The sequence below is a fragment of the Dendrobates tinctorius genome, unplaced genomic scaffold (genome assembly GCF_039654945.1).
Source record: "Dendrobates tinctorius isolate UK_male_01 unplaced genomic scaffold, ASM3965494v1 ptg000314l, whole genome shotgun sequence".
In the NCBI taxonomy this organism is placed as follows: Eukaryota; Metazoa; Chordata; class Amphibia; order Anura; family Dendrobatidae; genus Dendrobates; species Dendrobates tinctorius.
Window position 1 is genome coordinate 1,131,836 of NW_027361981.1, and position 27,035 is coordinate 1,158,870.

The window sequence follows — 27,035 nt, forward strand, 5'->3', positions numbered from 1 at the left end:
AGCCAATCCTGCGTCCAGCCCTGCCTGCAGAAAAGCCAGTACGTTGGGGATCGAAAAAACCAGAGGAGCCACTCCGCGATCCCTACACCAACGGAAAAAAACTTCCCAAGTCCGATGATATACTCTCGCCGAGGAAGGCTTTCGGGCACTCACCATCGTGGCTACCACATCGCGCCTGAATCCTGCCTGTGTTAACAGCCAAGATTCAATGGCCACGCCGTCAAACACAGGGCCCCTAAGTTCGGATGGTAGATCGGCCCCTGGGACAGCAAGTCCGGCCGATCTGGGAGACGCCAGGGTACGTCCACCACTAGCTGAACCAGATCTGCATACCAGGCCCGCCGAGGCCAGTCTGGGGCCAGCAGAATTGCTGGAACCTTCTCTCTCCTTAACTTTCTGATGACTCTTGGAAGCAGAGGTAGAAGGGGAACAAGTACGGGAGACGAAACTGGCTCCACGGAAGCACCAGAGCGTCTGCTGCGATTGCCTGCGGGTCGAGGGATCGAGCGACGAACCTTTGTACTTTGGCGTTCTCTCTGGATGCCATAAGGTCCACGTCCAGTGTCCCCCACCGTTGGCAGATCTGTTGAAAAACCTCGGGGTGCAGGGACCATTCCCCTGCCGCGACCCTCTGTCGGCTGAGAAAATCTGCCGCCCAGTTTTCGACTCCCGGAATGTGCACCGCTGAAATTACCACGCGGTTCTTCTCTGCCCAACGCAGTACCAGCCCGACCTCGCGCATGGCTGCCTGGCTGCGCGTGCCCCCTTGATGGTTGACATATGCTACTGCTGTAGCATTGTCCGACTGAATGCGCACCGGCCGGTGTCTCAGGAAACACTGGAAATGTTGCAGGGCCAATCGTATTGCCCGTATCTCCAGAATGTTGATCGGGAGAATTATCTCCTGAATGGACCACCGCCCCTGGGCTGTGTGACTCTGGAAAACTGCTCCCCAACCATGCAGGCTTGCATCGGTCGTCACCACCAACCACTGCTCCGGGGGAAAAGGTTTCCCCTGGACCAGGGACGAGTCGCGAGTCCACCAGAGGAGTGAATGTCGGACCAGCGGAGACAACTTGCACCGATGACTGAGAGACAGCAGCCTCCGGTCCCATGCTGACAAGAGCGCATGCTGAAGCGGACGGAGATGGAACTGGGCAAACGGGATTGCCTCCATCGCCGCCACCATTCTGCCCAACACACTCATGCCGTACCGGATGGATCTGGTGCCCGGCTGCAGAAGGTTCCGTACTCCTTGCTTGATTTTTCGCGCCTTGTCCTGAGGGAGGATCACCAGCCCCCGGGAGGTGTCGAAAATCATGCCTAGGAACACGATTCTTTGGGCTGGAACCAAGGACGACTTGATCCGATTGATCAACCAGCCTAGACGGGCCAGGGTATCCAGCGTGATACTGACATTCTCCTGGCACGCCTGAAACGACGGCCCCTTTACCAACAGGTCGTCCAGGTAAGGTAGTACCGTTATGCCCCGAGCATGCAGGATGGCCATAACCACCGCCATTATCTTCGTAAAGACTCTGGGAGCAGTGGCCAGACCGAAGGGCAGAGCAACAAATTGAAAATGTCGCCCTCCGATCGCAAAACGCAGGAACCTCTGGTGTGGAGGAAAAATCGGAATGTGCAGATATGCATCCTGCACATCGATCGAGGCCAGGAACTCCCCTGGATCCATGGCTGCAATGACCGAACGGAGGGATTCCATCCGGAACCGCCTGACTCTGATGAATTTGTTCAGGATTTTTAGATCTAGTACTGGCCTTACTGTCCCGTCTTTTTTGGGGACCGAAAACAGGTTGGAGTAAAAACCTTGTGTCTCTTCGCTTTTCGGCACTGGGACAATGACCCCGTTGCGCCGTAGCGTCATTATGGCCTATAACAAACCCTCTGCTTGCGATACTGTTCCGGAAAACCGGGAATGAAAGAATCGCCGTGGCGGGAGTCCGACAAACTATCTTGTACCCGGACGATATCAGTTCTGCCACCCAAGCGTCGCGTGCCACTGCGACCCAAACGTGGCTGAACCTTAGTAGGCGTCCGCCCACTCTGTCGTCCGTAGGTACGGAGCGCCTCGAGTCATTTTGCTGGAGGCTTTTGGGATCTGGCACCCCTCGTTCTGGGCAAACGACCTCAGCCTCTGCCCAGCGGATTGGCTCTGTAAGAGGTTTGCCTTTCCCTAATCTGACCATCATTTGCGGAGGTGGATGCTCTGGCCGAAGTCCCCCTCCAGGGGTTACGAAAGGGCCGAAAACGCCTCTGTGTGTGCCTGAATGCTGGCCAAGTCCTCTGCTGCGGGAGTAAACTACTCCTCCCCCCCGTGGCTTCTGAGATAAGCTTATCAAGCTTCTCACCGAACAAAAGATTGCCCTGAAAAGGCAATGAGGTCAAGGATTTTTTGGAGATAGAATCCGCTTTCCACAATCTCAGCCATAATGCTCGCCTAACGGCGATCGCATTTGCTGCTGCCACAGCAGAACACTCGGCCGCGTCCAGAGAGGCGCTGACGAGAAAATCACTTGCCCCTGATATCTGATTTGTAACCTCCAAGACCTCCGCAGGCAGATCTCTGTTTTGGAGGGCATTATGCAGAGCGTCCGCCCATGAAACCATGGCCTTAGCCACCCAAGTAGCCGCAAAGGAGGGGGCCAGGGCCGACCCCGCTGCCTCATACACCGAGCGGGCAAGCCCCTCTATAAGGCGATCAGTTGGGTCCTTGATAGAAGAACCGCTGGGTATCGACAATAGCGATCTTGATGCCAAACGTGATACCGGTGGGTCCACTACTGGCGACTCCACCCATCCTTTATGGAGTTCAGGAGGAAACGGATACTTTGCTTGCAGCGCTTTTTGCATTGCAAAACGCTTACCCGGGTGTTCCCTATGTTTCTGGACTAGCTCCTCGAACTCCGGATGCGTGGCAAACCTTTATGCGGTCGCCTGGTCTTCTTGAAGGAGACCTTGTGACCTGAGGCCGTGGACACATCGTCCTCGATCTCTAATGTCTGGTTGACTGCCTCAATGAGGCTGTCCACCGAGTCCTGGTATCCCAGGCTTTCTGGATTCCAGGCCTCCTCTCCCTCCTCCTCGCCCTCATCCTGCTCGCTTCCCGAGCTCGGCGACGGGGAACGAGATGCCCTAATACCCGCCGCCGAAGCCCCAGAGGGTCCGGCCGACGGGGAACGAGTTCTTTTGCCATGAGCTTGTCTGGTGCTGGAGCGGCCTCTAACGGTCGGAGGGTCCTGAGACGTGGACGAGCTGTCTTCCGCTGGCAGACCACCATCCTTGTCCCTGCCCGGGCCTCGAAGAGACTCAATTGCCCTTGTAAGGGACATCATAGAGTGTGATAAAGACACCGCCCATTCTGGGGGGTCCTGACTTCTGGGCTCTGCAACAATGGGGGGCTCCTGGGCTCGCTCCGACTCGCAGGCTTCACAAAATTTATCCGGCTGCGCCTTAGGCAGCCTGACCCCACAGGAAACACAAACAGCATATAGGAAAGAATGAACTTTCCCTTTGCCAGACATATTGCAGGGTAGGGTAGGCGGAGGAGGATAACCCCTTCCTTGACCACTAGTGCGGCACTCGAAACGGGGTTGCACTCACCCACCGGTAATGTCCACCTTGCGTCTCTTCCACGGGGCGTGCGGCGTTAGTCGCCGGGGCGCTTGCGGCGCACTCCGGGAGATAGGCGGCGGCTTCCGGCCGCACTTCGCGAGAAATGAGGAGGGGGAGGGGGCGGAGCTCCCCGGTAACTGTGCGCGCCCGCCGCTCTCCGCCCCCGGAAGTTAGTGGGCGGGACTTCCGGCTACCCCCGGAAGTCGGCGGGCGCGCGGAACTCCGGACCTCCCCATACAGCGGGGACCGCGGCCGCCGACGGGGCTTCTGGCCGCACTACACGTGCGGCGTTCGAGGGAGGAGGGCAGGAGCTCCCCGGTAACTGAGCGCGCCCGCCGCTCTCCGCCCCCGGAAGTTAGTGGGCGGGGCTTCCGGCTACCCCCGAAAGTCGGCCGGCGGGCGGGCGGAATCTCGGGCCTCACCATACAGCGGGGGCCGCGGCCGCCGGCGGGGCTCTGGCCGCACTCCACGCCCATCAACAAGAGAGCCACCCAACAAGAGAGCCCCCCTGTGGCTTCTGCGCCGTGGGCTTGTGGTGCTCTCAACCCCATCCCTGGGCCGGGAGGGGGAGGCTACTGCACCAGTCTTCGACGCTTCGCTCCCTTGGCTCACCTCCGCCTCCAGGACCACCCCTGGTCTCCTACCTAGGGGTGGTAGGGGCATTAATGCATTCCCACGTTGCAGGAGATTAACAACGTGGAGGATCACTCACACGTGCTCGCCCGCTGGGGTTCATGGGGAACCGAATCCTCTTATCAGGATGCGTTGCCACCTCTTTAGAAAAAATAACAAAGAAAAATGGTTGTCTGGGGAAAAGTCCCAGATGTGTCCCTCGGTGCGGGAGAGAAAACACGTGGAGGGCTACTCACACGTGGTCGCCCGTTGATGATTTGGGGAGATCGGACCCTCTCTATAGGATCCGTCGCCCCTATCTTATCTTCATAGAAAGAGACCAAAAAAAAAAAAAAAAATCTAGTCTGGAGCTCCAGACTGCGTGTGCCTCCATCAGACACTAAGCAAAAAACTGAGTTACGCCCGGTCTGGGGGCGAGGGTGTATGCGGCGGAGGAGGAGCTAACTCTTTTTTTGTATACTTAGTGTCAGCCTCCAGACGGCAGAAGCACACACCCACAGTCTCTGTGTCCCCCAATGAGTCGAAGGAGAAAGAGTCATTTAAAGTTTGCAACAAGCCACCTGGGAGACACACGAAACATGTGGAAGAAGGTGCTCTGGTCAGATGAAACCAAAATTAAACTTTTTGGCCACAATGCCAAACAATATGTTTGGCGTAAAGGCAACACAGCTCATCACCATGAACACACCATCCCCACAGTCAAACATGGTTGTGGCAGCATCATGGTTTGGGGCTGTTTTTCTTCAGCAGGGACAGGGAAGATGGTTAAAATTGATGGGGAGATGGATGGAGCCAAATACAGGACCATTCTTGAAGAAAACCTGTTGGAGTCTGCAAAAGACCTGAGACTGGGACAGAGATTGGTCTTCCGACAAGACAATGATCCCAAACATAAAGCAAAATCTACAATGGAATGGTTCACAAATAAACATATCCAGGTGTTAGAACGGCCAAGTCAAAGTACAGACCTGAATCCAATCGAGAATCTGTGGAAAGAGCTGAAAACTGCTGTTCACAAACGATCTCCATGAAACCTCACTGAGCTCGAGCTGTTTGCCAAGGAAGAATGGGCAAGAATTTCAGTCTCTCGATGTACAAAAGTGATAGAGACATACCCCAAGCGACTTGCAGCTATAATCACAGAAAAAGGTGGCGCAACAAAGTATTAAGTTAAAGGGGCCGAATAATATTGCACGCCCCACTTTTAAGTTTTGGAATTTCCACAAAAATTTAAAATAACCAATAAACTTCGTTCAACTTCACAATTGTGTCCCACTTGTTGTTGATTCTTCACCAAAAATTTACATTTGGTATCTTTATGTTTGAAGCACGATATGTGGGAAAAGGTTGAAAAGTTCCATAGGGCTGAATACTTTCGCAAGGCACTGTATGTAAGGGCATACGCTTCTTCATGAATCAGGAGAGCAAAAAGAGTGGCGTGCACACAGTCCCTGAAAATTTGTGGCTTAGCTCCAGCTCACATTGTTGGAGCAGGGCAAAAAATAGGGTGAAAATGCCAAAAATCGCAGTCTTGAGATGTGCCAAGTTTATGAGACTTTTCCAAGCTTTTTATGGCATAAAAGCTTTGATGAATTGGGCCCCTTACCTTTACAACACCCTCCATTCTTCACATATACCCAGTCTGTTAAGCAAACAGTTCCCTGTTCACCATATTTAATTAGGTAAAAATGTTATAAATACCTTTACGTAATAAAAGCCACAACTATTTTAGTGGTTATACGTTTAAGGGCAACCCTGAAAAATTGTATTTGCGTGTTTTTGAGCACAGAGACACAAATAAAGGACTGAGGAAAAAGCAAAAAAAATACTATTTTTCATAAAAAGCTATTTGTATAGATTTCTGTGGCTAATACAGTGCCAGCATCTCTATTTTGCGGTACACAGGTAAAACCTTAAAATCTTTTAAGAATCTAGCCGATACTTGGTTATTAGTAAAGTGTCTTTGTTCTACCTTTGCCGTATAAGAATAGTAGGGTCCGATTCTGAAATGACACTTGTATTGCTTACAGCATCAGGACCAGAGCTCCTGTGATAAGGCCGCCTGCCGGTTGCAGAAAGAGGCTTATTCAGAGCACCTAGGACTGTTGTTGGTTTTGGCTAAAAGAGAAAAAGAAAAGGTGTGAAAACCATGAAATACGTGAAGAACATTTGCCCATCAGTACATTTGTAATATATGTTTTTACACAATTTTATTTCAATCTCAGAATATCTGATTATATTGCGGTCCTCATAGGTAACCACGAGTAAAGCAAGGTGAGGGTAGTGCAGCCTCAAAACCTTCCACAGAAGCAAATTTAATGATTTTAACTTCTTATTTATGCAATTCCTTGATCTATTAAAGACTATATGAGTCTTAGGGTGTGTGCACACGCTGCGGATCCGTAGTGGTTTTGGCCCTGCGGATCCGCAGCAGTTTCTGCTGCGTTGTACTGTACCATAATATCCTATCGGAAATGGAAACCGCAGTGCAGACGGTGCGGATTTCTCCATGCGGATTTGCTGCAGTTTCTAATCAGCAGAACGAATTGACATGTCAATTCTTTCTGCGGATTCCACTGCCGTTTACCATTGTAGAGGTGATAAATCGCAGGGCAAAACCGCAGGCTAATCCGCAGATAAACCGCAGGTCTTTTGACCTGCGGGATTTACCTGCAGATTTTGCAAACTCCGAGCGGATCAATCTGCAGCAGAATCCGCAGCGTGTGCACACACCCTTAAAATCTGTTTGAAAAAGGAGGAAAAGGAGCATAAACGAAAATTGTCATAGTCTTTAATATTCAATTTAATTAATTATAATTAATTTCATATTTTTCCATATGAGGGATTCTTATTTTGCAGAATGAGTTGTTGTTTTGGACAACACCAAACATTTTACCATAAATTGTACATAAAAAAAGCAGAACAAAATTCCAAGTGAAATACTGAAACATCCTCGCCCTTCTTCCGCCCAAAATTACCATTATTTTTGGGGTGTTTCATTTTTATGGTGTTCGTTAGCAGGAAAAATGACCTGGCAAGTTGATTTTTCCAGTCACTCTGATAATACCAGTACCAGACTTTTGTAATTTTTGGGGGGGCTTTGTTAATGTCTTAAAAAAAAAAAAAGTGAAACTTTGTATTAAAAAAAAAAATATATGGTTTGTTGCCATTTTCTGGGAAATGAGCACCAACATGGTAGCGGAAAGCTTTGCCTTCAGCAGAGACTGACAGAGGCGTTTAAGGGGTTGTCAGCATGGATCAATCCTAAGCTCAGACTGTAGGTGTTGGAGGCAGATGCCGACGGTGATCAATGATCTTTTACACTTCAAAAAGGGGACATTTAACACTTTAAAATGTTACCTTTCCCGTTAACAGATGTATCCGCGTCTCTTCAGATATGTAACTCTTATCATTGCATAAATCCTGCAAGGAACAGAATTACCTGTTATATTCTCCAGAAGTTACAAGTGAGAAAAAATGTACAGCATATTCCACCAAAGAAAGTGTGTAACGTCAAGGGGGTTTTACACAGTGATATCGCTAGCAGTATCGCTAAAACGTCACCGATTTTGTGACGCAGCAGCGATATTGCTAGCGATAACGCTACATGTGATACTTACCTCCGACCGGCTCCGCCCGCTGGTTATCGGTGATCGCGCGAGATCGGCCTGGTCCATTTCTCGTCGTCGGCTTCCTACTGGCGCCGACGAGCGGGCCATGGACGCAGGCGGAAGACGGACACCCTCGCCGCATCTGAAAGGTAAGAGGGACCACCGAGCATCTCTAGTGAGATCTGCCTGTTTGGCAGCTCACTAGCGACCATTCAGCGATGCACCAGCGATCCTGACTGGGTCGTATCGTGGTCGGGATCGCTAGTGCATCGCTAAATGTAAAGGGGCCTTAAGTCGCCAGCCCTGTTATGTAATGACATTACTAACACTTTAACAACTGCACTGGTGGGGGGCGTGGCCTAGCAGCATGTGAGGAGGACGTGGGTCTGCTGAGCTCCCACACACAGCTACTGATTACTGCCATTATATCCCCACAGCACGGTCAGTAACTAATCTGTGTGCATTCCTGAGACCTGTGGGTGCCGCTGGACAGAGACATTCAGCCTCTAGCCCTAAATCATGCGAAAAAAAGGTCAGAGAAGAGTGACTAATGAGCTGGGGCCTGGGTCCCAAGATGGCGCTGCTAACAGTGCGTGCTCTGGAGGAAGCAGCTGCAGACAGTGAGGCCAGGAACAGGGAGGTGGCAGCCCGGCTGAGACGCTTTGCCAGAGTGGAGGAGGCAGAGCGCGAGTCCCTCCAGGAGACAGATGAAGAGCTGGAGTCTGCAGGTGAGGGTATGGATCCGGAGGTGGGAGAGAGGGGAGAGGAGGAGGCCACAGGCTCTGGAGGTCGGGAGAAGCAGGACGCTGCAGCCAGCTAGGGAGAACTAGTGGAGCATAACAAAAGCCAGCTCCAAGCACTGCAGCTGCAAATGCCAACTGAACCTACTATCAAAGATGTGCTGACAGCAGTTATGCAGTGTGGGTCTGCTATTTCTTCTGTGCTCACTCAGCTGGGTTATTTACAAGAATCCATGCAAAATGTGAGGCATGAACTGCACACCATTAAAGACAGAACCGGGCAACTTGAGAAACGAGTCGGAGTTGTGGAGGGTACTGTGTCTAAGTCAGCGCAGCATCATAAAGAACTTAAAAGAGATATGGTTGCTGTGTGGGCCAAAACTGATGACCTAGAGAACAGGTCTAGACGGAACAACGTCCGCATTGTTGGCATGCCTGAACGTTATGAAGGCAAAAATTCTACTGTTTTTATCGAAGCCTGGATTAAGGAGAAAATAGGAACTGATAATCTAACTCATTTATATGCTGTGGAACGTGCTCACAGGGTTCCTACCCGCCCTCCTCCTCCTGGTTACCAACCGAGGCCTATCTTGGCTAAAATTCTCCACTATAGGGACAGGGATAATATCCTTAGATACTCAAGGGAACATCCTGACCTTTCTATTGATGGCTCCAGAGTTTCTTTTTACCCTGACTTCTCGCCAGAAGTCCAAAGTATGAGAGCTAAATTTATGGACATCAAAAAACGTCTAAGGGCCATAGGTATCCGATATTCTATGATATTCCCGGCCAAGCTGCGGGTCGAGGCCCGGAACAAAATTCACTTTTTTCTGGATGCTACAGATGCTATGGACTGGCTGGATCTGAATGAACAGCAGCTGAGGTAGGATGAGGAAGACCTGGAATGCGGATGATGATGTATTTGCTACTTTAGACACTTCTGCGCTGTCTGGTGTCTTGACTTTCGGTTCTGTTGCAGGAAACTGCTCAACATGTTGTCGTTTTGCTGTAGATGGTTGCCGTGTGCTGTGGGGACTGTTATATGTGGGCAGCAGTTAGGAAGCAAAACGCCCGTTGACTGATGTGGAAGGGAATAACATCGCCCTTGGTTGAAATACCCTTGGCACTGCCGGGGGACATGTTGGGGAGAGTTCTGGGGGGGGTTCTAGGGGTTTGTCGGGTCCTATGTAATTTTTGTGCACAACAATGTAAGCTCTACTATGACACGGTGGATATTGGCACCGACTGTATATCGACTTGAGAATGGGTGACGTTAAAATACTTAGCTGGAATATTAGAGGGCTAAAGTCCCCAGTAAAAAGACAGGCCATATTTTCCTTTATAATGGATCAGAAGCCAACTGTTGTATGCTTACAAGAGACGCATCTTACTCCTGAGACACTTGGTATATTAAATAAGAGGTGGATACAACATGGGTATCATTCCACATACTCTCAATACTCCCGGGGAGTTAGCATATTGGTCTGTTCAGGGTGCCCAGTTTACATGCAATCAGGTGGTGGTGGACACGGAGGGGCAATTCGTCTTTCGAGTCTGCAAACTCTTTGCTGAGATAATGATACTCATTTCTATATACATCCCCCCGCCTTATAGCAGCAAAGTTATATATAAAATTCATACCATGTTGAGGGACTTTCCGGGGGTCCCTTATATGTTGGTGGGGGACTTTAATAATGTTTTGGACTCCCACTGGGATAGAGGGAATCATGCACCCCTGAAACCGGGAGGTAATCGTACGCCTTTCGGAGTTTTGTTACATGAGCTAGCCCTGACTGACTTATGGAGAAGTCGTAATCCTGATGTCTACCAATATTCATGCTTCTCCTCTACCTTTGTCTCAGTGTCACGCATTGATTTGGCTATGGGTGATGATTTGATGCTGAGAAAAATTTTAGACGTTAATTATTTGCCGAGAACAGTGTCGGATCACTCGCCCATGTCCATTACAATCAAGGGGGGGATAATAGATTGAAAACTAAACCGTTATGGCGACTTAATCCGTTTTGGCTGCAGCTAGTGGATAAGAATGATAGCTTTATCTTTGAGATAGAGGAACATCTCAGGTTTAATTTGGGTTCAGCATCTAGTTTGACTGTTTGGGAGACTCTGAAGGCATACCTGCGGGGCATGTATATACGTGAGATTTCAAAGCTTAAATCTAATTCCAGAGCAGAATCTCAGATTATACTTCATGAGCTGGAGGATGCGGAAAAGGCTCTCTCCATGCGATTCACTCTCGCCAGTCAGAAAAGGCTAAAAGAGGCACAGTTGAAGGTGACTAAAATGACGCTAGAAACTGCGAAACGAAAACGTATGTTTCAGTCAGTTCAATATTTTAAAAATGCGGAGAGTGTTGGTCATTTGCTCTCGGATATAACTTCAGCACGGGGGGGGGTCCTCGTTTATAGCCGGCCTTCGGGATGTGGGTGGGCAACTTTTCAATGACACACCGGGTATTTTGAGAATTTTGGAGACTTTTTATACCGAGTTATACTCCTCACACACCAGGGCCTCGACTGAAGACCTTGACAACTTTTTGGGGCCCGCTAAACTCCCACGTCTGACTGACGAAGCGAGACGTATGCTTGATGAGCCGCTGGACTTGGGGGAGATTGAAGAGGCTTTGGGATCTATGTCCAATGGTAAGGCGCCGGGGGTGGATGGCTTACCGGTTGAGGTGTACAAAAAGTATAAATCTGTACTACTCCCTACCTTGCTGGCTGTATTCAATGATAGTCTCAGTTCTGGAGCTCTCCCATCTTCTATGCGGGAAGCTATTATTACTGTGCTGCCAAAAAAGGACAAAGACCCGACACTCCCGGCGTCATATAGACCCATTTCCCTCCTGACGGTGGACATTAAGCTCCTGGCGAAGGTTTTGGCCACTCGACTTTCGAAGGTGGTGGAATCGTTAGTACATTTGGATCAGACGGGTTTCATGCCTCGTAAGTCTACGGCCATAAATATTAGGCGACTATATTTGAACATGCAGATGAGGGCGGATAATGCGGGGGGGAGGGTGGTCCTCTCTCTGGATGCCGCCAAGGCATTTGACAGTGTAGAGTGGACCTACCTCTGTGCTACACTTCGCTGTATGGGGTTTGGTCCGGGTTTTATTAGCTGGATCAGTCTCCTATATTCCGAACCAAAAGCACGAATACGAGCAAATGGATCACTGTCTGACCCTTTTCCTCTTTATAGAGGTACGAGGCAGGGCTGCCCTCTGTCCCCGCTACTCTTTGCTTTAGCGATAGAGCCTCTGGCCTCCAGAATAAGATATGATAAGGGCATCGAGGGGTTCAGATACAGAGGACAGGAGGAGAAGGTAGCACTCTATGCTGATGACTTGCTTATGTTCTTGGCGGACCCTGATAGATCATTACATAATGTGATGTTGCTCCTTAATTCTTTTGGTGCTGTCTCGGGACTAGTTATTTACTGGGAAAAATCTGCGATTCTCCCTTTAGATCCGATCCCAATCAACGTCACACAGGTGCCGGTTGTAACGACTTTCAAATATCTGGGTATTATGATATCTAATAAACTCATGGATTTTGAATATTTGAATCTCTCGCCACTGATGGCCAGGATTAAGGGAAAGGTTAAGGCCTGGGCTAAGTTGCATCTTTCTGTGGTGGGCAGAGTGAACTTACTAAAAATGGTGATCATGCCGCAGCTTCTGTATGTTCTTCACAACTCCCCAGTCTGGCTCCCTCAAAATAGGTTTTACAAAATTAATGCGATATTTAGAGAACTTATTTGGTTAAAAAAGGGTGCAAGGATCAAATTGGAACATTTACAAAAATCTAAAGAGATGGGGGGGCTGGCGCTGCCCAATCCATGGCTCTACTTTCTCTCCTCTCAATGTCAGCACATGGCGGGGGGAATGGAGGGCTTCCCAGCGGTTTCCGGTTTCTTGTGGGTCAGGGGTCGCTGTTAGCCAACTTAGAGGCGGGCAGATTTAGACCTTGGGCGTCTAGATATCCTACGGTCCTTCTCATGATTAAAGTGTGGGATAAAATTAAACAGTTAAGAGGAATCACGGGTTTCACAAAATACTCCCCTATTTGGGATAATCTGTATTTGCCGCAAATGAGGTCGCTTAAAGGTTTTGCGCAATGGAGGCGAATAGGTATCTGGTGGCTGTCGCAATTAGTGGAGGATGGGGTTTTTAAGTCCTTTGACACACAGACAGGATTTTCCGCTTCAACACTCTATGTTCTTCCAGTATCTGCAGTTGCGGCATGCCTACACAGTGCAGGACCAAATGAATACCATATCTATACACCAGGATGCTATTGTCAGCAGGCTTGGGCTGCAGGCATCCACTAGGGGTTTAATCTCGTTTGTGTACGGTGGAGTTCTTTCAATGGTTTTGGTGAAGCATCCGATAGGAGCGCTGGCGAAGTGGGAGCAACAGTTGGGCGCCATTTCAGGGGATCAATGGGAATCTATTCTGCAGATGGTCCCCAGGCTGTCTCTTAGTGAACCCAATCGTTTGTCCCAATTGTATATTCTTTATAGAGTTTATAGAACCCCTAAATGGTTATTTGATATGGGCATGAGGAGGGATTCGCAGTGCCCTAAATGTACGCTCGAGAATGCTGATATCTTACATATGTTGTGGACGTGCCCCTGCCTGCAGGTATTTTGGATTCTGGTCCTTAATTTGATCCATGTGACTACAGGACAGGATATCCCGAGAGATCCCGTCTGTGTCTTGGGTTATGTGGAGGGAGATGAATACCTTCAAACCGCAGTTGCCAGAATGCTTTATGCTGCTAGGAAGCCGATAGCATACCATTGGATTTCAGATAAGGTGCCATCTCGGACAGAATACATCAATAAATTAAACTATATACTCTATAGAGAAAAAGCCATATACCTTAAGAGGGGACGACCGAATACTTTTGTGCAAGGGTCTGCCAGCAGCGAACCTATTCGTCTAATAGCTGATTTTGGTCGACATTGTTATCCACTGTGTCTATGTGCATGTATTTTATATTTTCATAAGATTTGTGCTTTTTGTGTATAATTTTCTTATTTCTTTTGTGGACCGGGCGGGGGTGTGGGGAGGGGGATTTTGGATGGTGATACAGATGTTTTTCACTTGTTTGTTATAATGAAAATGTGAATAAAAACTATTTGATTAAAAAAAAAAACAACTGCACAGGTGTCGGCCAATCAGTTTAGTCAGATGAAAAAATCGTGATAGTAATGAAAATCATAATTGGTTATCACATCATTAATGCAGGGTGGGCAAGTGACAGGTGTGACACTGCGGGAAAGTTCCATAAGGTATGATAGCAACATTCTGGTAAAGGTGACCATACAAAATAGATGAATACAAAATTAGTGACCTTCCTAATAAAGTGAAAAGGAGCTGAGCTGCAGTACATGAGATCGGCCACTGCAGCATATAGTGCCTTTGCTGGTGTATACGGATTATATCTAGCCACCAGCAGCACTGCTAACAGCTGATACAGTTGGGGCCAAAAGTATTGACACCCCTGCAATTCTGTCAGATAATACTCCGTTTCTTCCTGAAAATTATTGCAAACACAAATTCTTTGGTATTATAATCTTCATTTAATTTGTCTTAAATGAAAAAACACAAAAAGAATTGTCCTAAAGCCAAATTGGATATAATTCCACACCAAACATAAAAAAGTTGTCTTAAATGAAAAAACACAAAAAGAATTGTCCTAAAGCCAAATTGGATATAATTCCACACCAAACATAAAAAAAGAGGGTGGACAAAAGTATTGGCACTGTTCGAAAAATCATGTGATGCTTCTCTAATTTGTGTAATTAACAGCACCTGTAACTTACCTGTTGCACCTAACAGGCGTTGGCAATAACTAAATCTCACTTGCAGCCAGGTGACATGGATTAAAGTTGACTCAACCTCTGTCCTGTGTCCTTGTGTGTACCACATTGAGCATGGGGAAAAGAAAGAAGACCAAAGAACTGTCTGAGGACTTGAGAAACCAAATTGTGAGGAAGCATGAGCAATCTCAAGGCTACAAGTCCATCTCCAAAGACCTGAATGTTCCTGTGTCTACCGTGCGCAGTGTCATCAAGAAGTTTAAAGCCCATGGCACTGTGGCTAACCTCCCTAGATGTGGACGGAAAAGAAAAATTGACAAGAGATTTCAACGCAAGATTGTGCGGATGTTGGATAAAGAACCTCGACTAACATCCAAACAAGTTCACGCTGCCCTGCAGTCCGAGGGTACAACAGTGTCAACCCGTACTATCCGTCGGCGTCTGAATGAAAAGGGACAGAATGGTAGGAGACCCAGGAAGACCCCATTTCTTACCCCGAGACATAAAAAAGCCAGGCTGGAGTTTGCCAAAACTTACCTGAAAAAGCCTAAAACGTTTTGGAAGAATGTTCTCTGGTCAGATGAGACAAAAGTAGAGCTTTTTGGCAAAAGGCATCAACATAGAGTTTACAGGAGAAAAAAAGAGGAATTCAAAGAAAAGAACACGGTCCCTACAGTCAAACATGGTGGAGGTTCCCTGATGTTTTGGGGTTGCTTTGCTGCCTCTGGCACTGGACTGCTTGACCGTGTGCATGGCCATTATGAAGTCTGAAGACTACCAACACATTTTGCAGCATAATGTAGGGCCCAGTGTGAGAAAGCTGGGTCTCCCTCAGAGGTCATGGGTCTTCCAGCAGGACAATAACCCAAAACACACTTCAAAAAGCACTAGAAAATGGTTTGAGAGAAAGCACTGGAGACTTCTAAGGTGGCCAGCAATGAGTCCAGACCTGAATCCCATAGAACACCTGTGGAGAGATCTAAAAACGGCAGTTTGGAGAAGGCACCCTTCAAATATCAGGGACCTGGAGCAGTTTGCCAAAGAAGAATGGTCTAAAATTCCAGCAGAGCATTGTAAGAAACTCATTGATGGTTACCGGAAGCGGTTGGTTGCAGTTATTTTGGCTAAAGGTTGTGCAACCAAGTATTAGGCTGAGGGTGCCAATACTTTTGTCTGGCCCATTTTTGGAGTTTTGTGTGAAATGATCAATGTTTTGCTTTTTGCTTCATTCTCTTTTGTGTTTTTTCATTTAAGACAAATTAAATGAAGATAATAATACCAAAGAATTTGTGTTTGCAATCATTTTCAGGAAGAAACTGAGTATTATCTGACAGAATTGCAGGGGTGTCAATACTTTTGGCCACAACTGTATATTACTGATGACTTATCATACTGGGATTAAAAACACATGTAACATGCACAAATGTGAACAAGTGGGTCGGACAGTGTTCACACCACCCACTGACTGAAACACAAAAAGAAAACACAGAATGACAAATGTGCAGAAATACCCTGCAGTAACAAAATATGACAGTAGTCAGCAAGTGCTGGTAAAAAGATGGCAACAAATACAGCGTATTTAGTCGATACTTTTTTTTTGCAAAAAAATGTATACCAAGCTTCTCCACCTCGTCAAGGTAACCCTTAATGGAGCAGTCCCTATCTAATGTATTTAAAACCTGAACATATGAACAGTGTCTAAATGAACAGGATTCAGAAAGGCACTTCCTAGTATGGGCACGTGGTGTAAGACAGCTCTTTATGTGTATGTCACACAAGAGAGGGGTGGGGTCTCTCAAACCATGCATAAGCAAGGGAAAAAAAGGGATGTATTTGTTGCCATCTTTTTACCAGCACTTGCTGATTACTGTCATATTTGTTACTGCAGGGTATTTCTGCACATTTGTCATTCTGTGTTTTCTTTTTGTGTTTTTGACTTATCATACTGGTAGGTCTTCAACATCAAAGTAGTGCACAACTCATTTACATTTTTCAAGCAAGAGATTAAGTTTTATTACCTTATCAGGTTGTGTAAAAAATCTACTTGGCAACATGGGTTCCTTAGGTGCATCAGCGATCGTGATTGTAATTTTGCTATTGACAACACAAAGTGCGACATCGCAGACAGTATGCAATTTCTAAAAGGAAAGACATCATTATTGCAGAATACAATAAAATCTATACGATCACTAGAGGTTTTTTTTCTAACAATTGAAACCATTTTTCTTTTTTTAATATAAAAAGTAGAGTCTTACCCAACAAAAATTAGGAGCAGTGGGAGGATATAAACCAAGTCATACAAAGTCATGTTGCCTACACACCACTGCACTTTCTAAGCACAACTCCCCCATTACACCTGTGCTATCCTACAAATAGACCTATTTACTCAGTGGTAAAACATATACAGGGAAACTGATTAAGGCCTGTTTCACACTTCCGTTTTTGTGTCCGCAAAACGGATCCGTTTCCGTTTTTTTGACGGAAACTGATGCAAACGGATCCGTTTTTTTAAAAACGGATCCGTTTTTTTGACGGATCCGCGGTAACCGTAATGGAAGTCTATGGGACAAAAAAAACGGATCCTGCAAAAAATGGCGGATCCGTTTTTTTACGGAAAACAACAGATTTTGACGGATTTGAAAAAACGGAAGTGTGAAACAGGCCTAAGGCTTTCTGGGGCATAAAAGTTACAAATCAATGCACAATGCATAATCTTAATATAATTTTTTGCTTTTTTGAACCAATCACATCTTTTTTTAGCACTTGGCAGATGGGCATGGCCCAATAGATTCTGTCCTGGGCCCTGTATTGTTCAACATCTTAATCAACAATTTAGATGAAGGAATTGAGGGTAAACTGATTAAATTTGCTGATGACACAAAGCTAGGAGGGATAGCTAATACTAGAGAAGAGAGAGAGGATTCAAAAAGATATTAATAAACTGGAGCAGTGGGCAGCAAACAGAATGGTTTTTAAGGCCGGTTTCACATTAGCGCTTTTTAAGCGCACGCACGGCCGGGGGTAGCTCCGCCCCCGAGCCGGCTCTCTGCCCGGCGTGCCCGCCCCTTGCTTGTAGCGCCGCCTACTAGCGGACAGCGGCGCCTGCGATCGGCGCACCCTATCTTTAGCATAGGGTGCGCAGATCGTGCGCAGGCCGTGCGCTAGTTGCGCTTTGACCTGCGCTGCGCACTTTTGACGGTGCGCCGTGCGCGCCAAAATCCGAAAAGTTTGATTTTGGCGCGCACGGCGCACCGTCAAAAGTGCGCAGCGCAGGTCAAAGCGCAACTAGCGCACGGCCTGCGCACGATCTGCGCACCATATGCTAAAGATAGAGTGCGCCGATCGTAGGCGCCGCTGTCCGCTAGTAGGCGGCGCTACAAGCAAGGGGCGGGCACGCCGGGCAGAGAGCCGGCTCGGGGGCGGAGCTACCCCCGGCCGTGCGTGCTCTTAAAAAGCGCTAATGTGAAACCGGCCTAACAGGGAAAAGTGCAAAGTACTGCATCTGGGCTATAAAAATGAAAAAAGCATATAGAGAATGGAAGGAATAGGGATAAGCAACAGCTCATGTGAAAAAGACTTGGGTATACTAATAGATCACAGACTGAATATGAGTCAACAGTGTGATGCAGCAGCAAAAAAGGCAAATGCAATTCTAGGATGTATAAACAGAAGCATACAGTCTAGATCATGTGAAGCCATTATTGCCCTCTACTCCTCTTTGGTCAGACCTCATCTGGAATACTGTGTCCAGTTTTGGGCGCCACATTTTAAAAAGACATCAACAAACTGGAGCAAGTTCAGAAAAGAGCGACCAGAATGGTGACCGGTCTGCAAACCCTGTCTTATGGGGAAAGGTTGCAGGATTTGGGAATGTTTAGTTTGCAAAAGAGAAGACTGAGAGGAGACTTAATAGCTGTCTACAAATATCTCAAGGGCTGTCACACTGAGAGGGATCATCTTTATTCTCATTTGCACAAGGAAAGACTAGAAGCAATGGGATGAAATTGAATGGGAGGAGACACAGATTAGATATTAGAAAAAACTTTTTGACAGTTAAGAGTGATCAATGAGTGGAACAGGCTGCCACGAGAAGTGGTGAGTTCTCCTTCAATAGAAGTCTTCAAACAGAGGCTGGACAGACATCTGTCTCGGATGATTTAGCGAATCCTGCTTTGAGCAGGGGGTTGGACCAGATGGCCCAGGAGGTCCCTTCCAACTCCACGATTCTATGACTATCATTTCTGCCAGAAAGGGGAAATTATAAATGTAATCTAGCTCACAACTGGAGCAGTTAGAATTCGGACTTGAGCCATCCAGAAAAATTGACAAATTTGTTCAGATGAGTGGCACAACATAGACCAGCAGATTTTTTTTTTTTTTTAATTTATTTTCTTTGGGGGGGGGGGGGGGGACGACTGGAGATAGCCATCTCTTTTGATGAATTGCCCCTTGATGTGTGATGTAGATCATTCAGTTTATAATGCTGCCCTGTGTAGTGACTTCAATGACTGACCGGCTCCTGTGTATCTGGTCAACCCTCAGGGAAGCAATCAGCAGAAGATGGGGTCAGTGCCCTGTTCAGAAACACACTGGACTCAGTCTACAATTTGCGTCTGTTGGATTCTCAGTGTGCTAGTAAATACATAGATATTTCTGTCTGACACGGTACCACAATATCATTAATTGTACATCACCCGTGAGCTAGTAAATTTTGCCATTTGGCAACCAGGAGTATGGACCTGCATCTGTAATATAGCACTGATACATAGGACAGCATATCAGAATTACAGGTTCGTAATAGAAACTTAAAGGGGTATTCTCATCTCCAAGATCCTATCCCAATATGTAGTAGGTGTAATAATATTAGCAAATACCTCCAATTAGAAATGTAGTATAGTTTTTTGTTATTTGCTATGTTTCTTTCCTTATGTGCAGGCATTGCAGGACCTTGGGTACCCATGGTTACGACCACTAGCAACTGTTATTATATCAATGGTCGTTACTATGAATACCTAAGGTCCTGTAGTGCCTGCACATGAGGAAAGAGACATGGCGAATCAGTAAAATTATACATTTCTAATTAGAGGCATTTGCTATTATTATTATTATTATTATTATTATTATTCCTACTACATATTGGGATAGTACCTTGGAGATGGGAATACCTCTTTAAATAGGACATCACTGCATGCTCAGAGCTTGTAAAGAGACGCCTGACAGTAAAGTTGCATACATTTCTTTGGGCAGCACAGTGGCTCAGTGGTTAGCACTGTTACTCTGCAGCACCAGGGTCCTGTGTTGAAATCCCACCAAAAACATCTACAAGGAGTGAGTCTTTATGTTCCCCCCATGTTTGTATGGGTTTCGTCCCACACTCTAAAGACATACTGATAGGTAATGTAGATTGTAAGTCCCAATGGGGACAGTGATGTCGTCTGTAAAGCGTTGTGGAATTAATGGTGCTGTGTAAGTGAATAAAATACATACAGTGGTCTGTGTATTATGTCACTGTACTGTGAAGAGCGCGTATAAAGCCTACAACGTCTGTGTGTTAAAGGCGACCGACCACAGTGCCATATCCTACGGTGGCACTCACTTCATTTACTTTAGGGTCATCAGGAGCTTGCGCATCGCGAGTCTGTTTGATGCTCTCACACATTTTCTTCATGAACATATGACTGTTGTTTTCATTCTTGGCCATTAAAACTTCAAGCATGAACCAAAGGCACCTGCATAGAAAGAGCAATCCCAGTAAGGGTCCAGATCAAATAATTTAGTTGTAAAGGTCATAACATGAGGTCATATTATTTTACACATTCACAGGTTATCTAAAAGTGAAAAGGGAGAGGGACAAAACAATAAATCTCCCAAAAAATAACTTACTCTTTGATATCACGGAGTTGGTCAATATCCTGAGGTTTAGTAAAGTCTGGGTCATGAGCCAGAAGATGAATCATGTAAGGTACGACGTATTCTGGCAGTAAGGACAAAAGCTTTTCTGTGGAAAACAAAATGTCCATATTTTAATATTTTGTAGAAATAGGGATTTGTGTACTCACCGTAAAATCCTTTTCTCTGAGCCAATCATTGGGGGACACAGAGACCGTGGGTGTTATGCTGCTGGCCACTAGGAGGACACTAAGTAAACCAGAAAAAAAAAGTTTAGCTCCTCCCCTGCAGTATACACCCCCTCGCTGGCTGAGATTCTCCAGTTCGGTGAAAAAAGCAGGCGCATAAACAGTTAACAATAACAATATTAACGCCCAAGAATGCTACAGTGAGCCAATAGGCTAAAAAGGGTGGGTGCTGTGTCCCCCAATGATTGGCTAGGAGAAAAGGATTTTACAGTGAGTACACAAAAATGCCTATTTCTCCTACGCCTCATTGGGGGACACAGAGATCGTGGGACGTCCTGAAGCAGTCCCTGGGTGGTGAGCATACATATGCTAATACCCCATGTACCACTGAGTGAACACCGTGGAACTGCCGATTGTAGGCAGCGTCTGTCGAGAGCTGCATCCGCAGAAGCCTGAGAATGAATTAGGCAATGTTTGTAAAGGTACGCAAGCTGGACCAAGTCGCAGCCTTGCGGAGAGGCCCGAGAATGAATTTGGTAACTTTCTGTAAAAGTATGCAGACTGGACGAAGTCACAGCCTTGCAGACCTGTTCTGCCGAGGCCTGGTGCCGAAAGATCGAAGAGGCGCTCACTGACCGGGTAGAGCGCGCCTTATTCCCCGCTGGGACAGGCGCATTCCTGACACGGTAGGATACCTGAATAGCCAAGCGAATCAACCTGGCTAGACCCTTCCTATGCCCGTCCGGAAGTATGAACAGGGCATCTGACTAGTGGAAAGGAGCCATCCGCGAGATGTACCGTCTCCGCACCCTAACCACATCCAGGGTGTGGAGGGCCTTCTCAATGCGATGGACTGGCGCCGGAAAAAAGGGAAGGCAAAACAATTTCCCCGTTGACATGGCAAGAGGAGAGGACCTTGTCCAGGAAGGACAGGAACGACCTGAGAACTACCTTTTCCTGATGAAAATTCAGAAACGGAGAACGGCAGGAAAGGGCTGCCAATTCCGAAACTCGTCTGATTGACGTAGTTGCCACTAGAGAGACCACCTTCTAAGAGAGGACGGTCAGTGACACATCCTGCAGCAGCTCGAAAAGGAACCTCCTGAAAGGCCCCGAGAACCATGAGTCAAATGGTCTTCTATAAGGAGACGCCACATGGGAAACTCCCTGAATGAACGTCTTGAGCTGAAGCTTGGTGGCAATTTGTGTTGGAAAAGCACTGACAAGGCCGAAATTTTGCCGTTGAGCGAGCTAAGCGCAAGGCCGGATATTAATCTGGATTGAAGGAATTCCAATATGGCCAGAATGGAAAATACCGGAGGTGATCAACCATGAACCTTGCACTACAAAAAAAGGAAGGTTGTCTAGGTGCGGTGATAAGATGCGCATGGACACAGGCTTCCTGGTACTAATCATGGTGGAAATCACGTCGTGAGGGAAACCAGGGTGGTAAAATCGGGCCCTGCAAAAGTAGATCCATATGATATGAAAGTCGCCAGGAGACGTCGGCGACTATTTGTATTAGTTCTGCATACCATGCTCGGCGCGGCCAGTCTGGCACGACTAGGATCACTGGCACTACCTCCGCTCTAATCCTCTTGATGACCCTCGGAAACAAGGGAAGTGGGGAGGGAGATGTACAGGAGCCAGAACCGGAACTATGGCGGAACTAGAGCGTCCGCTCCGATGGCGCAAGGATCGTGCGATCAGAAAATAAGAAAATGAGGAACCTTGTTTAGTCTTGAGGCCATGAGATCCACATCCGGAGTCCTCTAACGATGACAAATCTGCTGAAAGATTTCCGAATGAAGAGACCACCTCCCCGAGGCAATGCCTTGGTGACCGAGAAAATCTATATTCTAATTTTCCAAGCCCGGGATGTGGCTTGCTGAGATGGGCGAATGGTTGGTCTTGGCCCTATGGAAGATGAAACTCACTTCGTGCATGGCCATCCTGCCCCGAAAACCTCCATGACGGTTGATATACGCTACAGCCGTGGCGCTGTCGGATTGAGACCTGATGGGGAGACCTGCGAAGAGATGGTGGAAACTCCTTAGAGCTAATCTGGTTGTTATCTCCCAAGGTTAATGGGGAGACGTGACTCTCGGGTTGACCAATAACCTTGTGCCGTGAGATGACGAGGGACCGCACCCCAACTGAGGAGACTTGCGTCGGAGGTTACTACCAACCATCTTACTGTGGGTAAAGACCTCCCTTGATTCAGGGACGACCTCGGTGTCTACTCCCTGAGGGCTTGCCTGTCCCGCAGGGACGGAGGAATCCGACGGTCCAGGGAGAACGGGTTCTTGTCCCAAGCTAACAGCAATGCATGTTGTAAGGGACGGAGGTGGAACTGTGCAAATGGAACTGCTTCCATCGCTGCCACCATCCTTCCGAGAACTCTCATGCTGAAACGAATGGAGAGAGAAACTGGTCGAGAAAGAGGCCGCTCTGCTTGTTGTAAGGCTTGGGTCTCTCCTGGAGGGAGAGTGGTGAATCCGCGGGAAGTGTGAGCCGGTCCTGGGAGAGACTTTTCGTAGCCTATCTTCTGCCCTAGGCGGGAAAGAGTATTTACTGTTATCCACAGATTCCTTGCAGACTGGAAGGGACGGACGCTTGATGAGCAGGTCGTCCAGATACGGTAACAGTATCCGTGGAGTACCGACCATAAGGGAACCATCGTCAGAGGAATCAGCCCCATTCGTCGCAGGAAAGTGTACGTGAAGGGTTACTCCACGTGCTTGCCTGTTGTTGGTTCGGGGGAGAGCGGGCTGTAGAACGGAACTGTCGCCCCCTTCACTCCGTTAATTAAAAAATAAAAATTTACAGAGAATTCAAAAACAAAATAAAAACGGTTTCAGACCCAAGTGCCTCCTATAGACACTAAGTAAGAACTGGAGAATCAAAGCCAGCGAGAGGGTGTATACTGCAGGGGAGGAGCTAACTTTTTTTCTGGTTTACTTGGTGTCCTCCTAGTGGCCAGCAGCATAACACCCACGGTCTCTGTGTCCCCCAATGAGGCGTAGGAGAAATATAATTGCTTAGTAAATGAATAATCATAGGAGCAGGGTAGCAGAAAAACAGTTACAGACAAGCCTCTGAAGACCACATGCTTACCGAGAGGACTATCAGTTGTGTTACAATAAAAGATCTATAAGAAGTTTTTTTTTGTTTTTTTTAAAAAAAAAAAAAAAAAAAAAAAAAATATATAATATTTGGGGCCTTCCGTAAACTCACCATTTGCCATTGGGTTTTGTTTTATGTATTCTCTCCGTACACTTATGTTCTTCAGCAAACATTGCCTGGCATGTGCTCGTCTTTCTTTCACTGGATCTTTGGCACAGAGGGCAAAAATAGCCATGTACTCAAGTGGAAGCTGAAGCTTACCCAGGGCCTTGTGCAGCTTTTGTGCAAATATCTGCCGGACCTGGTAGCATTCATCCTGCAAAATAACAAATTAGCAATAGCCATTAGTTTTTCACTACTATTTAGCAGTAAGACTAGTAGAGAGAAAAAGTTTTGCATGAATAAATTAATCTCTTTATTCCAGCCAGAAACATTTGGTCTCCGATAGGAAATAAATGTAAATTGCAGGGGTTCCGACAACCAACTGTCATAACACGGGGATCTGAGCTCACCCCTGCGGCAAGACTTAAGTAAAGGAGCCTCCACTAATTAGCAAAGTGGCAAAAAGCTCTTCTATGAGTTCACCTCTGTTTATTTCTGAACCCAAAAAGCAGTCTATGGCAACAGAAAACACATGCAGAATCTTCAACGAGACAAAAAAGTCAGTACCACGATGTGTGTAAAAATTATGGTAATTTCCAATGGGCACAAGATCAATTCATGTTTGTTTTCTATATACTTTGTTATGATTTTTACTTATGCATTAATAATTATAGATAATATAATATATATTTTTGTAATACAAATTGGAATGCCAAGTTTTAACCAATATTTTTGAAATACTTTTTCCTGCAGCCACTAGGTACTGCCATTTTTGCTAGCGTGTAAGTGGTTGGTGTGCGACCACATGTCTTGTACTGAGGCTGCCACCTTGCCTGACCAGTTCACAGCTGTTGGGGGAGTGAGGCGCCATTTTTTTTTGTAGTCCCGAGCTGTACTCCAAGGTACAATTTCCCAGTCACCCACTCACAGTGTTCAGCAGCGAGCGGTGACAGGAGGTCCAGGCAGTGGTGGAGAGGAGAGCATCAGGGTAGCAGCGGAGAGCAGAGCATCAGGGCAGCAGTGAACACAGGTCGCAAGCCTGGTATAGTAATGCTAAGTCACTGAGCTGTTGCCACTGCTGTAAGAAGTCACCACAGCAGGTCTGCAGCATAGACTTAATCCAGCGGTAAAAAAAAGCTTCTCAGTCTGGGATTAATAGCCCAATGTCAGGCTGCCTGACCTGTGCTCACTGCCACTGTCACCGCAGTGTTCAGAGAACAGCAGAGAAATCATCACATGTAATATATCATCATGTGCAATACATTCTCCTGAGCAGTGTTAAAAAGTAGAAAATATCAAATTGTACTCATTTTAATAAATTCAATAAAGACAAAGTTAAAAAAAAAAAAAAAAAAAAAAATCAAAAACTTTTTTAGGACATTCCCTTTAAAAGCCATAATGTGGTAATTTATTTCCAATTGACTAATAGATGATCACTTTTTGATCTACTCTTGTGGTAAAGGTATTTGTGACAGAACAGTTATTAATGTTAAACACACACTTCTCAAGAAAAGGATTTTTTTTTTTATGCACTCCATATTTTTCTGTAACTAGAGCGGATATATAAGGCCCATATAAAAGGGAAACCCAGTTGCATTGGAGGCAATAACGACAGCACCGTGCAGCTTTCTTCCCTCCTTACACTGTTACTGCTAACATGCAGCATGTGCCTTCCCTTCTGGGTCCTCTGGAGCATTTTATAGGCCTATAGAACAAGGCCATTCAGAATATATTAGGAGTAAAGGAGTTCATCAGTAAAGGCCATACTTACATTAATAACAAGTGCACATAACTGGAATTGCTCCGGCGTGATTATTTCATGGTAACAAGGCTCCTGTGCCAACTTCATAATGGCGCCACCGGCCGCTAATCTCAGTCGTGACATATCGGATTTACTGAAATAATGACGGTCAATGTCAATGTTTGGTCACAGACATCAATACAAAGCCTATAAGGTGCTACATGCTGGGTCATTGTAGGTCTCTGACATTTACTCATGCTTATTGGCTGACCTTATTTTTTTGTGTTCTGTTAGGTCTCCTTCGCTGACTAACATGGCAGAGAGCAATCGCAAAGTGGAGTTTGCAGACTTTGACTGATTGTTCTTCATACCCAGCAACCAACGCACTAGTAGCTTTATCGCTTGCACCTGAAAAGGAAAAGTAAAACTGACAAATTTGTACACTTCATACCGGTGTGCAGTATTATTGACCTGCCCATAAAAGCTTTTACTATAGAAAGAATGGAGCAGAAACCCAAGCAGTTGTACGTGGCAGATTCTATTAATGTCCCCAGCGCTCTGAGGACTTACCGTTTTCTGAGCCGGAAAAGGTGGTGATATATGCGATAGAGATATTCCCAGGCAAAAGTTGTCAAGTGGGCGCTGCCTCGCTGCATACAAGTGGCAGTGGATCTGCTCCTCAGTGCTTCCTCTCCCTCCCGGGAGGCTGATCAGGAGGCTTAGCCTGCTCCTGGCTTCTAGTAATAGCCACACCACTCTATCTCCTTTCATACTTTCAAAAATCAGGGGGCATGGCCAGCCCCTGCCAAGCTGAAATCATTTTATCTGAGCTCTGCTCTCCCTCAGGATCCATACCTACTAATTTCACAGTATGTTTATGACAGTCAGCTCCAGCAAATATAGGCTGCAATCCACTGCTGTACAAGCCATGACCCGCGTCAGGCAGGGAGCAGAGCGCTGACGGACCCATATCAGAATAAGCTGCGGCAGTGCATTATGTGCTGATGAGCCGATGAGCGCTCCAATCATGGTCCATTATCACAATGTATTAGTAAAAAGCAAATGAAGCTGAGAAGTACACCGTGTCTTCAGAGCGTCATCTGTTCTACATGGATTGCCATAGACTTTAATAATAATAATAATAATAATTTTTATTTATATAGCGCCAACATATTCCGCAGCACTTTACAATTAAGCGGGGACATGTACAGACAATAAATTCAATACAAGTTAAGACAATTCAAACAGTGACATTAGGAGTGAGGTCCCTGCTCGCAAGCTTACAATCTACAAGGAAATGGGGGGACACAGTAGGTGAAAAATGCTTGTTAATTCAGGTCTGGCAATTATAATAGGGATTTTCATATAAAGCTGCATGATCCGGTCATCAGCCCGTGTGTTTAAGTGCAATAGACAAGTATCAAGTGCAGTTATCATGTGCATGAAGGGTGTGGAGACAGATGAATAGTAGGGTGCAGATTCAGAATAATATTTGGAAGGAGGGAACAGGGCAAAGTTAGCT

General features: G+C 46.6%; 1 protein-coding gene across 11 annotated transcripts in view; it reads right to left on the reverse strand.

The window, feature by feature from the left end:
- PDS5A (PDS5 cohesin associated factor A) overlaps window positions 1–27,035 on the reverse strand; it is a 219,225-nt gene that overhangs the window by 37,578 nt on the left and 154,612 nt on the right. For all 11 annotated transcript variants that reach the window (XR_012227056.1, XR_012227057.1, XM_073561102.1 and 8 more), the window contains exons 23-30: window positions 25,785–25,921; window positions 25,544–25,667; window positions 23,782–23,986; window positions 20,351–20,465; window positions 20,064–20,196; window positions 16,486–16,605; window positions 7,627–7,689; window positions 6,239–6,384 (exon numbers count right to left, since the gene is read on the reverse strand). Coding sequence is in view for 9 of the 11 variants with exons in the window: in XM_073561102.1 (XP_073417203.1) it covers window positions 6,239–6,384; window positions 7,627–7,689; window positions 16,486–16,605; window positions 20,064–20,196; window positions 20,351–20,465; window positions 23,782–23,986; window positions 25,544–25,667; window positions 25,785–25,921 (1,043 nt within the window). In the remaining 2 variants the exon portion in view is untranslated. The remainder of the gene's footprint in view (window positions 1–6,238; window positions 6,385–7,626; window positions 7,690–16,485; window positions 16,606–20,063; window positions 20,197–20,350; window positions 20,466–23,781; window positions 23,987–25,543; window positions 25,668–25,784; window positions 25,922–27,035) is intronic.